The following is a 15,686-nucleotide window of genomic DNA, read 5'->3' on the forward strand; positions in this document are numbered from 1 at the left end:
CTAAACAAGAACTTTGAGTTCCGGTGGGAATTTTAATGATAAGGCAAATATTTCACACGGCTGTGCTCTGTCTCTGCCCCTTTCTGTGTCTTCATGACAGACCTGCAGCCTTGGCTGACACCACCAAGTCCTTGGCCCTGCAGGAACTGCCTGGATGCAGGACAGCTAGAAGGATTCTGTTCCCTCTTGTGCACCAGAAAAAGGGACAACCAGGGTCCAACTGCAGAACCAGCATTGCTGGGGCTGCTGAGGGAGGCAGGGGAACCCAGCTTGACCTTCAGATCCTTGGGAGAGTTTGGGCAAAAATAAAAAGGCTCTTCTGCCATGCGAGTTGAGTCGCATTGATCTGGAATCGTGGAGACACCAATCCGTTGACCCAAGGGGACATTTGTGTTGCATCAACAGGACAGCCACTTAGATGGGGTCCCCGCCTACCAGGGAAGTTTTAAAGTCATTTACTCTCTCTCTCCAGTTTCCCCACATGCAAAGTGGGCAGTGTGAGGCCTAATCCACTCAGGGAGCATGGAACTCCCGTGGGAGCAAACTCCTGTGAACAGCAGTGGCAGAATTGGGTGTTGGTTACCGGTTCTGTGACACTTTGAAGCTCTATGGATCTGTGTACTAGGGGGCACTTGTCCCTTCACTATCTCTGCTCTAGAATCACATGCTGCTCACAAACACTCCACTTCCCTCACCCTGATCTTTGTCCAGCAGCCAGGTCTCTAATCTCAAGTCATGTGTCTTGCCCAAGGTCACACAGACGTCTGTGGCACAGCCAAGGAGGGGCCCAGATCTGCCAATTCCCAGTCCTGGGCTTTAGCCACAAAACCTTCCAGCCTCTGGGATGCTCATCTTCAAAGCCCTTCGCAAATATTGTCATTCACCTCTGAAAGAAGGTTAGTCAAGCTAGACACATGCTAGAAGCCTCATTGCTTGGGATACTGAACGCTAGCTCAGAGCAAGCACTGCTAAGAACGACTGGCTGATTTCTGGGTGTGCACCATCCTTCCAAAAGACACTCTTGGTGCAGGGCTCCGGGACTAGAGAGAACGGCAGCTACAGAGCAGCAGCTCAGGAATGGGGCCTGTGATGGCTCTGACTGTTTGTAATCTAGGGCAGGCCCCTGCACCCCAGATTTGCACCATGCCAAAGGAGGACATAGCCAGGGGCTGAGCTTCTTCCTGGTGTCCCTGCCGAAGTCAGGAGACAGCAAGGGGTTCGGTTGTTCCAGTAGCTAGGTGTCACTCGGTGACCATGCAGGGACCACGGCTGTGCCGCTACAGCCACTTACCTAGGGTGACCAGATGTCCCGATTTTATAGGGACAGTCTGAATTTTGGGGTCTTTTTCTTATATAGGTTCCTATTACGCCCACCCCCGTCCCGTTTTCTCACACTTGTTGTCTGGTCACCCTACACCCACCCAACGCACTTTGCCCATGAACCACTTTCACTCAGGGCAACAGATTGGGTCTCCACCCCATTTTTATTTGTATCAAATGTCTCCCTGGCCGTTCCCAGGCACTGCAGGCTGCAGCCGAAGTGGCGTGACACGGAGAGGCTTACATAGACCAGAGCAGTTCTGGCTGTCGCTCCATAGCGGACAGCATTAGCTCCAAGGGAGAGGCTACTGTGAACTGGAAATTGCACTTTTTTTACGTGCTAGTAAGAAAATAATCTCTCTAATTACATGATCCAAGATAAGTGACTAACCCCACTTACCAGGGTTCACTGAGTTAAGACACAGAGACCCAGAGCTCTGCAGAACTGGGATGGGCACTGCAGGCCCGAGGGCAGCTCCTGCACAAGGGGAACTTTTAAGCCACTGACCTTACTCAGGTGATGTAGAATGAGAGGCACTGAAAATGCTGCTTGGCAGGACCCAGTGGGTGCAGCTCCCAGAGTGCATTCAGACCCATCACTGGAGTATCTCAGCACCCCACCGAGGCTGGGGAATCTGGCCTCACAGCCCTCGGGAGGCAGGAAAGGGAGCCACTCTCCCCTGTAGAGATGGGCCCAAGGTCGGTGGGAGAGCTGGGAGTTTTCGCAGAGCTCCCACGCCATGGCCCATCCCCTTGTAACTGAGAAGCTGTTCTCAGCCACGCAAGACCTGCTATTCCAGGGGTTTGCAACCTTTTCTCATTTACAGACTCCTACAAAATCTTGAATGAAGGTGCAAACTCCTTTGGAAATCTTACCCAGTCTGTGGACCCCTGAAAACCACCGTGCTATGGTAACGGCACCCTTTCATGGACCCCTTAGACATAGTCGGTGACTGCCCAGGGGTCCGCGGAGCATAGGTGGAAAAGCACAGTGTTACTGGCGGAGCAGGGCTGGGGCTGGAATGCTGCCAGGTGCCATGGTTGGGGACAGGCATTTCTAAGTGGTAGCACATACAGATGGTACGTCCCCAGGGAAGGACGGATCCTGCCACATCCCCGCAGTGCACAGCGCATACCACGCTCCTTGCAGACGAAGCTGCTGCTCGCTGTGACCGGAGCTGGCAGTGCCTGGCGCTAGAAGCTGCAGGCAAGTTGTCAGCATCACCCTGGCACAGCAGTTTGGTCCCTATTCTGACCAGCAAAATGCCTGGAGAGGGGCTGGGATCAGATCTAACACCCTCAGCCCAGAGCGTCACACTCCAGCCCCATCTCTCACGGGCCAGACCAACAGAGAGAGGGATTAGCAATGTGCGTCCCGAAGCAAGAGGGCACCATGTGGGGTTCACCCATCGGAAGGAGGCTCCGGGAGGGAACTGAGCGACTCTTCTCTGCTCACCCAGAGGTTTAGTCACAGTCAACTTCAGACTGGATTAAATAACTTCTTTGTAAAAATAAATGAAATGTCCGAGCCGGGACGGGCCCCCTGCCCCAGCTGTGAGGGCGTTTGGAGCCAGACCACATCTCTAGTCTTTATGGCTGACTGGCAAGTGTTAAGAGGTGATCCCACGTCTGCACTGCAATTAACAACCCGTGGCTGGCCTGGGCCAGCTGACTTGTGCTTGCAGGGCTTGGGCTAAGGGGCTTTCGGGCTCAGTGCTCTGGGACCCTCCCACCTCAAACATCTGCACCACAATTACACAGCCCTGTAGCCCAGATCCCGTGAGCCCGAATCAGCCAGCATGGTCCAGCTGTGGGTTTGAACTGCAATGTAGACATGCCCTCAGTGGCCATCTCTGGTGCGGCGTCTGCAGGATTAACCAGGATGGAGTGGGGCTCCCACCCTGTCCATGCACAGAGAATGGCGCCCTCCCGCCAGGGCACAGCTCTCTACACCGCACTGTCCCACCTCCCCAGAGCTCCGGGCACCTACTGGGCAATTAAATGGGTGCTGTCTGCCCACCCTCAGCAGCATCTGCCCCTCCCAGCCCCTGTGGGCTCAGGACAGGATGGCAGGGAATTGAACACGATAACCCTGGAGACTCATGCCTACACTTCGTGGGGTATGACTACACTGCAGAGTAACACAGGTGATCTGCACCCAAGTCTGAGCCCAGGCCAGCCCAGCCAGGGCGAGTAGCACCTGACCTGTTACTGTGCCCGCAATGGCATGGCTCTCACCTGGGTGTCATGAGGACATCAGGGGCTTTTTCCAGGTGCTTTGTGCTGCAGTGAGCTGAGCCACTCTAGGGATCTTTCCCAGTGAAGCGTGGGAGAACTTGTCTGTCCTACTGGGCACACGGGGGGAAACTGTGTGAAGTCGCTAGAGGACTGTCAGCACTGAGTGATTTTGCCTGCGTCCCCACTGCAAAGCGGGCAGGTTCCCAGCCGAGTGAAAGCAGCACCCGGGCCAGCAAGCTGCGGTTGAAAGCACCACCAAACTCAGAGGACAGGATTGTGTGTGGACAGGAGTGGGCTGAGGTTCCACTGGAGTAAGAGCTTTGGTTAACTCAGCAGTGAACACAGACCCTAAGATTAGATAAGGGCCCATCTACACCACAGACTCAAATGCAGACAGGGACCTGTTCCGGGCAGCAGGACTGTAACCAGACTGATCAGGCTGGTCCCGGCACAGTTCTGACCGAGCTGGTCCCATCCACACTACAAACATGCCCCTTAGCTAACTAAGGCAGAGGACCCCATGCTGAGAACAAGTGAGCTGGCCTGACCCTGGCATGCAGACATGGCTTCCCCAGGCCCCCTTGGGCAGGGCTCAGCAGGGCAATTCCCATAATACTCAGCCATGCTATTTTAGGGGTAGGGGAGCAGAGCTCCCACCCCACTACACAGTGCCAGGATCACAGCGCTCATCAAAGAGCAACAGCCCTCATATGACTCAAGTGTGAGCGCCTGAGTCTGTAGACAGCCTGAAACAACTGCTCCAAGGGGGTGAACAGCCCCATTCACTGCAATGGGTTAACTCTGAAACCTAACAATGGTAGTTTCAATGCCAACACTGAACCATTTCACTGCTGATAGCTTGGGCTGGGTCTACAGTAGACTTGTTTGTGTGGGGGGGAAGGAGGAACCCATCTATTTTTGCCCAAATATTGATGCAGCTCTAGGGGAGGTTGCACTAACGTAGGCAGGACAGTGGCATTATCATTGTTGTGTCCTCTTCTGCTCAGCATAGGTCTAGGTGACGTGGGTAAGGGCAGCAGTGCCTGGTCTACACCAGCACCCCCCCAGCAACGAGCACTTCTGCCCTGCCTTGGCAAGACAGACTCCTCCATCACCTTGACAACTGGAGGGTGGGGCCAGCCCGAGATACGCCTGATTTACTGTCACAGTGAGCGGCCAGGGGCAGCTTCTGGTCAGCTTTAAGGCTGTGTGGTTTAATTTAATGCAACTGCTGCAGGATTTTCAGCATTACTGAACAATCTTGGGGCCTCGCTGGAGAATGGAGGGCCAACTTGCAATGGGGCACGCGGAGCCTGCAGCACATCCAGTCATACCACTGGGGCGCTGCACTAAGCCCTAGCCCTGGCAGTCAGCGAGCCAAGGGCTCAGGAGGAGCCAAAAAGTGACCCTGCAAGCTGCCTTGCTGTCCCTGCTTGGCAGCCTGCCCCCCAAGACCCCACAGAGGCCTGGCCCACAGTTCTCAGCTGCACGGAAGGACCAAGAGTTACTCAACCCGTTCAAAGGCCTTCTCCAGCAAAGATCTGTGCAAGGCGGAGGTGCTGAGCCACAAGGCTCCAGCGGATTCCAGGTGTCAGGGCGGGTGGGAGAAGGTGGCTGAGGGTCCCAGTCTGAGTCAGCGCTGGGCCGCAGGACACATCAGGCCTTTCATAAGTGTTCACTAAAAACAGGAAGGAAAAACACGGCCTGCTTAGGCACTCGCAGCTCATTCAGCAGCTCAGGGGGCAGGGGACAGTGGTGTGGGGCCAGAGGGACTGTTCCTCCCCAGAACAGGCAGTGCCCATTCACTGCCACATGAGCCTGCCTCCAGCCCACCCTGGGGATGCCCCCGCGGGAGACAGGGAGATTTCGGTCTCCATGGGACTGCCCACACGGGTGACAGTTCACTCCAGGGGCAGATGCTGCAATGCAGACACCTGTGCCCAGGAAACTGAGTCAGAGCCAGCAGCCCACTTCACATGAGTCACCGAGCAGCTGTGGGACAGTGGCCAAGTCCAGACCCTGCCAGGCAGTGCTGGGCTCCAGCCAGCGAGCTCAGGACAGCTCTAGCGGTCAGCATGCAACTCCCTGGGCCCCAGGTCAGCGAGATGGGGAAGAGCGGGGAGGAAATCCCAGCAGGGAGAGGGACACCAGGACATCCCTCCCCCACACAGCTGCCATTTAAAATGGGGGCCTCCCCTGGCCACGTGAGCCCCAAAACATGGAGTTACAAGCACCATATATGGACCCTTCCAGTCACAGATCTGCTCAGCTCTGAGCTGGTCTGCGGGTGCACTGGGGGCGTTTGGGCTGCTCTGTGTCCCAGGAGGGGGTGGTTGGCTGCGAGGGGCTGTCAGAACGGGCTTGGGGCTTAGGCAGAGTGCAGCCATTCAGCGAAGATCTCCCCGCAGCCCCTGGCACCGGGGTTTCCCAACTGGCACCACCACAACAGGGTGTGGCATGCTGTAGGGGACCCACATGCCTCCCTCATCCCCCAAGAATGGTCCAGGGAGAAGCCAAGCATCAGGGCAGCCTGGGTCAATCCCAACACATCCTGCTCTCACCTGCTGAGACCTGGCTCTCCCCCCCCCGCCCCCACACCCCAATTCTGGCCTCACCCACAGAGTTCTGGGTACTGAGCACCTGCCAGGATCAGCCCACAGCTGCCATGGCCAATGCCCAGGCCAGGCAGGTCCCAGGACCTCCAGTCACCGAACCCTGCAGGAGAACCCCAGCCCTCCATCCTCAGGCCCGGCAGGAAAGAGTCCCCCGCTCACCTGGCTATCCGGGAGAGGATCTCCTTGATGCGTACGACCAGCTTCTCGTGCTGGAGCGGGTTGCTCTCGATGGCGCTGTGCAGTTTGGCCATATAGAAATCCAGGGTGCCCAGCGTGGGGGTCTCTCCAGTGCCTGGGGACAGGGGCCCGGTTAGCAAAGCGCAGGAGCCCGGCCGGAGTCCCAAGCCCAATAACCCCAGAGGCCAGCTGCAGCGATGCACCGGCAGCCCTGTAGTGGGTTAGGACTGGTACTCTACAGAGGGGGGCAGGATGCTTCGCCTGTGGCCCTTTCCAGGGCGTTTCCATACTGGGTGGAGAGCTCAGCTCTGAGGCCCAACCCCTTTGTTCCCTGCAACATCTGGGTCAAAACCCAGTTGGCCATTCACCCCCAGAGTGAGTTTACCACACATGGGTGTGTTGGGGAGACCCCCACGCCAAGGCTGCGTCTGCTCTGACACAGACACTTTCTCCACCCTCTGCCCCCACCTGCTGGCTGCGTGCTGAGCCAGCCACACTCCAGCCTGGGGGGATGGGGGGGCTGCACTGCCACAGTCTCTTTTCTTCAGTACCACCATGGGGTGCTTTGGGATCTTTTGAGACTAGAGGGAAAGGGAGGGAGATTTCTGAGGCCCCAAGCCCCATCTCCAGCCACCCCCCATGTGCAGAGTATCAGACGCCCGGGCTCCCCCTTCTAGTGACAGCCCAGCCGACAGCCAGTGGACTGCTCAGGGAGAGGCTCTCTGTAGGCAGTGTTCCCATGATCCTTCTCTCTCTGCCTCCTGGGCTCACCTGGGATGGGGAGGGAAGCAAAGCTGGTGGTCAGAGCCTGCCGGATGGACTGGAGCTGCTGCTGCAGGGCCAGCGTCTGCCTCTCCTCCAGTGCCAGCTCCTGCTCCAGCTTCTCTTTGGCGCAGCTCATGCTCTCTGTGTGCTTCTGCAGAATGGCGTTCTGCTCCTCGAACTCCGTGTTCATCTTCCGCAGGCGCCGCAGCTCGGCCTCCCGTGCTGCCCCACCGCAGACAGGAGGGCGGATCAGTGCAAAGGAAGGGGGAGAGCCCAGCTCCCCCCAACTTGAGACAGACCTGGGGCCAATGCAGGACTCGCACAGTGGTGCCATCAACGACTTCGGTTACGGCAGAGCCCAGAGGCCCCAGCCAGGATCAGGGCCCCACAGTGTTAGGTGCTGCCCGTGTTCTTGGCTCATCAGCCCCTGCACCTGGCCCCTGCTGGGCCAACTGAGGTGGAAGTCGACTCCAGCCAGGAAGCTGGGATCAGCGACTCTGTTCTGAGGGCTGCCTGGCACCCTGCCATGAAGCTGACAGGATCAGCAGGCAAATCCACAGGCTGCGACCCTCCCACCCCAAACTCGCCTTGGGGCATTAGGGGTCTCGTTTGGCTTGCTGAGAAGGATCAAGCATCGACCAGCCACATGGGCCAGGGTAGGATCAGCTACTGCAAGCGCCAGGGGTCTATTTACACCAGGGATCCTGGGCCTGCCCCCTGCTGGGAGGTGAGAGCACTGGGCACCATAGTCTCTAGCCTCCCCCTCCCCTGGCCTGGGCTGTGTCGCTGATAGTATTCTAGGGAACCCCACTGTGCTAGGCGCTGTGCAAACAGAATGCAGGACGGTCACTGCCCCAACAAGTTAAATCCTCCCCTCCTCTAGGCTCAGTACCTTTGTTCTGGTCCAAGAACTCCTCGGTGAAGATGGGCACATCAAACGTGGAGAAGCCGTCCCCGCAGCAGTCCCCGCCCTGGCCGGGAGCGATGCAGGTTAACGGCCAGTGGCCAGGACAGATCAACTCTAGCCCAAGGGATGAATTTCCCTTCGCCTGGGAGGGGTTCTTGCCCACCTTAGGTCCACACACCCGGCCCCTGCTCTGCTTCAGCTCAAGGATGGGGGAAGGCAGCGGGGTATAAGGGCTCCTGCCAGTCCCAACATATGGCCCTAGAGGAGCTGGTGGGTCCCACATGGGCCGGGCGATAGTTCCGGGCTCCCCACAACTGGCCAGGCCAAGCCACAGTCCCCAGCCTTGGTAGCTGGAAGAGGAATTTTAAAAGATGCACAATAATTCCAGCTGTTACAGGCTCAGCTCCACTTGCCTCAGCTGAGTAGCTCTGTCTAATCCCAATCTGCAGCCAAGACCCCCTCATGCCCGGGCAGGGTCATATGCAACAAGTCTGCCAATGGCCTAAAGAACATTAGGAAGGTGGCAGGGTACAGACAGGCAGCCCCTGGCCCAGTCAGCGGGTGTGTGGGCACAGGGTGGGACAGACATGGACTGAGCAAGCAGCATCACCGGGGAGGAGGAGGGGGCATGAGACATGCACTGAGCTAAGGGCCATACAGCACCAGCCGGACACACGTCACACCAGCACGGCACTGCCCGGCATGGAGTCAGGCCCCACTTCACCACTGCCACCCCGAGCCCCTGGCAGAGCCCATGCAGCTGGACAGGATTTACCACCTCATGCTCTATGAGGGACTCTGCGCTCCTCAGCTTCACTTCCCCCAGCCTGCACCTGGCAACCCAGCCCTCCCCTGGGCACTGCTGCCCTCACAGAGAGCCGCCAGGGTCCCTACCTTGTGCGGGTGCCCGTTCAGCAGAGTGTTCACAGACACAGAACCAGCATCCTCTGGGGGCACAAAGCAGTCAGAGGTTACTTACCTCATCCTGCTGTGCCAGGCCCACCCTGCCAGCCCACAGCATCGAGGGGGACGCTTCCAGCCTCTTCCCCACCCGTGTCAGTGGGGGGCAGGGCAGAGCGCACCATGCTGTGCTCAGGGGCCCAGCCCCACACATCCCCAGCACCAACCTTTCTTGATTTTCTTCTCCTGGATCTTCTCCGTGCACATCTTGTAGGCCTCTGACTGCTGGTACTCCCGCAGCTCCTTCATGTACTGCTGCTTCTCGCGCTCCGCCTCATCCAGGTACCTCTGAAACCACTCGGGGTCAGATGGGCACGTCCCACAGCGCATGGAAGCGGGGGCGAGGTGCAACCCTAAACATCACCCCAGAGGCTGGATTCCAGCGAGCTGCCCAGCAAGTATTCAAGGGCGTGACTCCAGGTGTCAGGGCCCTGCTCCCTGCTTTCCGAGCAGCCAGTCAGGGGGCTCAGTGTATGCCCTGCAGTTATGGAATGGACCAGACCCCAGACCCACAGCACAGCAGCCAATTAGGGTACGCCCTGCAGACCCTGGTCCAGCCTCCCTCGGACGCAGCCTATCCTACTCGAGGTGCAACCCTCAACCGGCTCAACAGCCCAAGCGGGTCTGGAGCACGGCTGTGACCCAGGTCCCAGCTGGATGTGGCTGGGCTAATGCAAGGTGCGTCTCCCCTGGACACCCCTCCACCTCCCCCAGTACCTGTTTGTCTGTGGGCTGCAGTTTGCTCCATTCGGCTCCTAGCATCTTGGTGATCTCTGGGAAGGGCAGGTCAGGATGCTGCATGCGGATCTGCTCACGGCGCTCATTCAGGAAGCGGACATAACCAGTCACTGGGGCCTTGGGGCCGTTGGGCAGAATCTTCTTCCTCTTCTTCCCTTTGGGCCAGCCCCTCTTCTTCACTGGCTGTCATCCCGTGGCAGGGGAGGGAAAGAAACCAACCAACATGCTGGACTGGATCTCACTAAGTGACTGTGTCCACAGCAGGAAGAGAGGGACAGAGCGCCATGCAGCCCCGTCATTAGCCCTCCCGAGCCCAGGGCTCCTGGCCTCTCTTCCCAACCCCGTGCTGCAGCCACAAGGCCCCAGCACCATCTGCGGCAGCCTAGCACGCTGCACAGCTACACTAGGACTATTGCAGGGTAAGCGAATGCATTTCTATGGAAAGGACTACGCACAAAACCCCAGCAAAGCAGCTCCCTGCAGTGCTGTAAACCCAGCTGTCCCAGCATTGTGCGGCTGCATTTGAGCCACCGCAGGGGTCCTGTGCTCAGGGCAGGCTGGGAAAGCAGAAGAGCCAGATTACATCACAGAGGGGCTCACCTCCTCCTCGCCATGGGGCTTCTCGCTGCTGGTCCGGGGAACTTCCCCCTTCTCCTGCTTGATGGCGACCAGGAAGTTTCCATGCTGGCCTTTGCCGGTGGCATGTCTGCAACCAGAGAGCTTGTGTCACATTCAGTGAAGGAAAAGGCTGAAGCGCAACTGCAGACACACTACTGGGCTGGCATTGCTGGTGCACACTGCTACGCCCATCAGCACCTCCTGCCGGGAGGGCCTGGGAATGCAGGAGCACTGAGCTTTCCACGCAGCCAGCGCTCTCCACAGCCCTTCACAAGGGTGACTCCTACCGGGGGAAGCTGGGGTTGAGGTAGCAGATGGCGACTCCCTCCCAATGCCAGAGCTCCCACACCCTTCCCCACAGAAGCCCTTGCTGGGAGAAGCTAGAACTGTAATAAATAAGGGGCTCCACAAACCCCACCAAGACCAGCATGGCACAGGGTAATTTGGGGTACTCCTGCACACAGGTTACAGCCCAAGTCACACAACTGAGAACTGGATCTGAAGTTATACTCCTCTGGGTACCAATTCCAAGGGCCATCCATCAGTCCTTGTAGCCAGCGCATCCACTAATCTGTGGCTGGAGACAACATTCCACCCTCCCTGGCATAGAATGGAGAGAAGGAAAGGCCTGGTACTGGTGTATCATAGAGGAGAGTTTTGCCTTCATCTGGAGCATCTTACACAAGCCACAGCCCAAGGCAACCCAGCTCCCGCAATCAGATATGCCCCGAGGGAACCCCAGTGGTGCTCCACCTCAACAAATCCAGCTACAAGATCAGGAGGAGTGAAGGCAGGAATTAGAAATCAAAAAGCAATCCATAACAAATGCAAAAACAGGGAAGTAAATAGCAGCAGTTATAACTTAGCAGTTATGAAGTACAGAAAATTAATAAGGGAAGCTAAAGACATCAGGGAAAAAACCATGACTGGCAAGGCTAAGGACAATAAGAAGGAATTTTTTTAAGTATTTAGGGACAAAAGAAATCCTAGCAAAGGTACAGACCCATTACTAGATGGAGAAAATAAAACTGTTAATGATGATGCAGAAAAAGGCAGAAGTGTTCTGTTCTGCATTTGGAAAGAGGCAGTAGGATATCGTGCACCATATGAGCATGATGAAGTACTTTTGAGTCCCTTAGTAACTAAGGAGGATGTTAAACAACATCTGCTGGGATAAGTATTTTTAAATAAGCAGGCCTGGCGAACTTGCACCAAGAGTCTTAAAAGAGCTGGCTGATGAGATCTTGGAGGAGATGTTAATTTTTAGTATGTCTTGGAATACCAGGGAAATTCCAGAAGACTGGAAAAGAGCTAATGTTGTACCAGTATTCCAAATGTGCAAGTGGGATGAATCAGATAAATATAGGCCTGTTAACCTGACATCAATCCTGGGCAAAATAACGGAAAATACAAAATGATTTAATTGATAAAGAACTGATGGCTGAGAACGTAATTAAGGCCAGTCAGCATGGGTTTATGGAAAACAGGTCCGGTCAACAAGCCTGATTTCATTCTTTGAGATTACAAGCCTGGCTGATAAAGGTAATTGTGTAGATGTAACAGACTTTGGTGAGGTATTTGAGTTTCTACTGCTTGACATTCTGATTGAAAAACTAGTAGGCTCCACTATGTATAATGCAATAAATGGATTAAGAACTGGCTAAGTGACAGATCTCAAAGATTTCAGAGTAGCAACCGTGTTAGTCTGTATTCGCAAAAAGAAAAGGCGTACTTGTGGCACCTTAGAGACTAACAAATTTATTTGAAAAGGAGTACTTGTGGCACCTTAGGGACTAACAAATTTATTAGAGCATAAGCTTTCGTGAGCTACAGCTCACTTCATCGGATGCATTCACGAAAGCTTATGCTCTAATACATTTGTTAGTCTCTAAGTTGCCACAAGTACTGCTTTTCTTTTTGCAAATACAGACTAACACGGCTGCTACTCTGAAATTTGAGTATCTGATGAAGTGAGCTGTAGCTCACGAAAGCTTATGCTCAAATAAATTTGTTAGTCTCTAAGATCTCAAAGAGTAATTGCCAATGGGGAATGACCATCAAACAGGGGCGTTTCTAGTGGGGTTTCACAGGGACTGGTACTAGGCTTGATGCTATTCAACATGTTCATCAATGATCTGGAATTAAATATAAAACCAGTGCCGATAACATTTGCAGATGACACCAAGATTGGCAGAGTGGTAAGTAAAGCAGAGGACAGGGCAGTCATACAGAGCGATCTGGAGCACCTGGTAAGTGGGGCCCATTCAAACAAAATACATTTTAATACAATCAAATGCAAAGTTATTCATCTAGGAACAAAGAAAGCAGTGTCTGCAAAAGGGTTTAGGGGTCATAATGGAGAAGCAATTCAACATGAGCTCCCAGTACAACACTATGACAACAAAATCTTTGATGCGATCCTTGGCTGTACAAACAGGGAGTAGTGAGCAGGAGCAGGGAGTTGATTTTACCTCTGTATGTGGCATTGGTGAGACCAACACTGGAACACTGCGTCCAGTTCTGGGGTCTACATTTTAAAAATCTCTTGAAAAATTGGAGAAGGTACAGAAAAGAGCCACAAAAATGATCTGGAAAAACGCCTTGCAGTGGGAGACTTAAAGAGCTCAATCTGTTTAGCTCATCACAATCAAGAACTGCCTTGATAACAGCCTACATGTAACTGGGGCGAAAATACCAGGGACTAACGGGCCGTTTAATCTAGCAAAGAGGGGCAGACCAAGAACCAGTGGCTGGAAACTGAAGCCAGACAAATTCACATTAGAAATCAGGCCCAACGTTTTAACAGTGAGGGTGATTAATCATTGGAACAAACTACCACGGCAGCCTCCACTTGTTGATGTCTTCAGATGAAGGCTGGCTGCCTTTCTGGGAGATGCATTAGCCAAACAAGCTATTGGGCTCAATCCAGGGGTAACTGGGTAAAGGTCTCTGGCCCTTGTTATGCAGGAGGTCAGACTAGATGATCTAATGGTCGCATCAAACTTAAGCTCTGTGAATTCATTACCTAGATTTGACTGCTGTCAGGCACTGTGGGGCCTGTCAGCATCACCATGACCACAACAACAGTCAGCCTGTTGCAGTCTGGTAGGGGGAAAAAACCTGCAACACTTACAAGATCCCAGCGGCCAGCTGTTTTGCAGCATGCGACATGACCAATTTCTGCAAACACCAGCTAAGAGCACCGGGAAATGCTCAAGCAGCTCAGACCAGGCCACCTGTAATGCGCAATCAAGTTTCATTATGGACATTTCAGCAACTGAGAAGCAGGGAGCAAATCCCAAACCCAGCAGCAACTGAGCAAGCTACAATCCTGCCGAAACAAGGTCCCAGTGCCCACCTGGCACATCCCACTCAGGAGGAAGTATTGTCTCCTGCTCTGGTGGCTCAGGACTCTTGGGTTCTATTCGCAGCTCACATACTAGCTTATTGTGTGACCCTGGACAAATAACTTCCCTTATCACCTCTAGAAACAAAATGATAAATGTGCAAAACAAAACAAGGCTATTTAAATTGGAACCTTAACATTGCACAGAAAAGATATTCCAGAGATACAATAATTTAAAGCAACATTGGCACAGCACTGCATACTTAACAGTCTGACTAGCAGCTGCTTTTCTGTGGATGTTGCTTGGGGAATTTCCCAATTGATTTATTTCAGTTTATATAATAAAGGATGCTCATTTGAAGCTCTAGGTGCCCTGATCCACAACCCTACTAAAGTTCACAAGCGTAACACTCTAATGTGAATTACAAATTGCACTCTCAAAGTGCTTCAAGGGCTTCTTAAAGCTGGGGAAACTGGGGACCGGAGGCATGGAATGACTTGTGCAAGGTCACCCAGTGAGTCAGTGGCTAAGGCAGAAACAGAATCCAGGCATCCTGGCTCCAAGCCCCTGCCGTGAGCAGGGGACACAACTGGTCACTGCAACAGGAGAGTCAGAGACACACCCAGGAGAGGGGAACTGGGGAGACGGGGGGGGGCAGAGCTCCCCATCCCGCCCGTCTTATACACCTTTATTGACTAACAAGGTCAGACTAGGGGAAGAGCACCCAGCACTGCCCCCCCTCCCCCCCGCACCATCTGCAGCAGCTCCATCCCCAGGGCTCCTTTTAGCCCCCAACCCAGGATCCCCGTTCTCCCGCCAATCCCCCCACCTCCTCCCAGTTCTACCTCCAATCCCACAGCCCCCCCACCCCCAATCCCCCACCTCCTCCCCAGCCCCCCACCCCCAATCCCCCCGCCTCCTCCCCGGCCCCCCCCTCCAATCCCCCCACCCCCAATCCCCCCGCCTCCTCCCCGGCCCCCATCCCCCCGCCTCCTCCCCCACCCCCCTCCAATCCCCCCGCCTCCTCCCCCCCCCCCCCTCCAATCCCCCCAGCCCCCCTCATGGCCCCCCCCACCCCTCCAATCCCCCCACCCCCAATCCCCCCCGCCTCCTCCCTGGCCCCCCACACCCCTCCAATCCCCCCGCCCCCAATCCCCCCACCTCCTCCCCGGCCCCCCCTCCAATCCCCCCGCCCCCAATCCCCCCACCTCCTCCCCGGCCCCCCCTCCAATCCCCCCACCCCCAATCCCCCCGCCTCCTCCCTGGCCCCCACACCCTCCAATCCCCCCACCCCCAACCCCCCGCCTCCTCCCCGGCCCCCCCCTCCAATCCCCCCACCCCCAATCCCCCCGCCTCCTCCCTGGCCCCCCACACCCCTCCAATCCCCCCACCCCCAATCCCCCGCCTCCTCCCCGGCCCCCCCCCTCCAATCCCCCCGCCCCCAATCCCCCCGCCTCCTCCCCGGCCCCCCACACCCCTCCAATCCCCCCGCCCCCAATCCCCCCACCCGTTCTCCATCCAATCCCCCGCCTCCAATTCCCCGGCCCCCCACCTCCTGCCCGTTCTCCCCCCACACCCCCAACTCCTCCCGCCTCCAATCCCCCAAACTTCCCTGACTCAGCAAACCTGTCCCTCAGGTTCAACCGCCCTTCCCTGCTGCCTCCGCCCCGCCCGCCATCGTTATGTTAATAAGCTGCCCACAGCTAGGACTTGGATTGGTCACCCTGGAGGTAATATGCAGATAAGGCAGACGGTGATTGGCCGGAGCGGCCTTCGTCAGAGTCAGAGGGCGGGACTACGGCAGCGCGCGCTGGCTGCGTCAAGTTCGCTTGCGCGCGACAGGGGCCCCAACCAATCAAGAATCGGTTTCCGGAGCCTCAGCCGGAGGGAGGGTCTTAAAGGGCCAGTTACCAAATGTAATGGACTCACCTCCCCCTTCCCCTGCGCAAGCCCCAGCCAGAGTCTGGGACCCGCCTCTCCCAGGTCACGGGGGGGAGGGGT

The 15,686-nt window shown here is 55.9% G+C and overlaps 1 protein-coding gene across 3 annotated transcripts; it reads right to left on the bottom strand.

Annotated features, from left to right (window-relative positions):
* Positions 1-12: 12 nt before the first annotated feature.
* Positions 13-15,381, bottom strand: HMG20B (high mobility group 20B). Of its 3 annotated transcripts, none has more exons than XM_038384135.2 (10): positions 15,298-15,381; positions 13,472-13,574; positions 10,321-10,426; positions 9,700-9,903; positions 9,150-9,270; positions 8,917-8,969; positions 8,008-8,086; positions 7,122-7,337; positions 6,333-6,465; positions 13-5,236 (listed from the first exon to the last, which is right to left on the bottom strand). In XM_038384135.2, exons 2-10 carry the CDS (start codon positions 13,507-13,509, stop codon positions 5,224-5,226), a joined length of 963 nt encoding a protein of 320 aa, XP_038240063.1. In that variant the 5' UTR covers positions 13,510-13,574; positions 15,298-15,381; the 3' UTR covers positions 13-5,223. The 3 variants fall into 3 exon arrangements, with proteins under 3 accessions (XP_038240063.1, XP_043358426.1, XP_043358427.1); XM_043502491.1 differs by lacking the exon at positions 15,298-15,381 and adding an exon at positions 13,697-14,381; XM_043502492.1 differs by lacking the exon at positions 13-5,236 and having other exon boundaries at positions 6,329-6,465.
* Positions 15,382-15,686: the final 305 nt, after the last annotated feature.

This window comes from Dermochelys coriacea, chromosome 25 (assembly GCF_009764565.3).
Source record: "Dermochelys coriacea isolate rDerCor1 chromosome 25, rDerCor1.pri.v4, whole genome shotgun sequence".
NCBI lineage: Eukaryota > Metazoa > Chordata > Testudines > Dermochelyidae > Dermochelys > Dermochelys coriacea.

Excerpts from the sequence above, each read along its gene's own strand:
- HMG20B (XM_038384135.2), bottom strand. The coding sequence starts at position 13,509 with ATGTCGCATGCTGCAAAACAGCTGGCCGCTGGGATCTT. Across the intron at positions 9,904-10,320 it reads AGCCCCATGGCGAGGAGGAG|CCAGTGAAGAAGAGGGGCTG; the intron begins GTGAGCCCCTCT and ends ACGGGATGACAG. Across the intron at positions 8,970-9,149 it reads GGAGAAGAAAATCAAGAAAG|AGGATGCTGGTTCTGTGTCT; the intron begins GTTGGTGCTGGG and ends TTGTGCCCCCAG.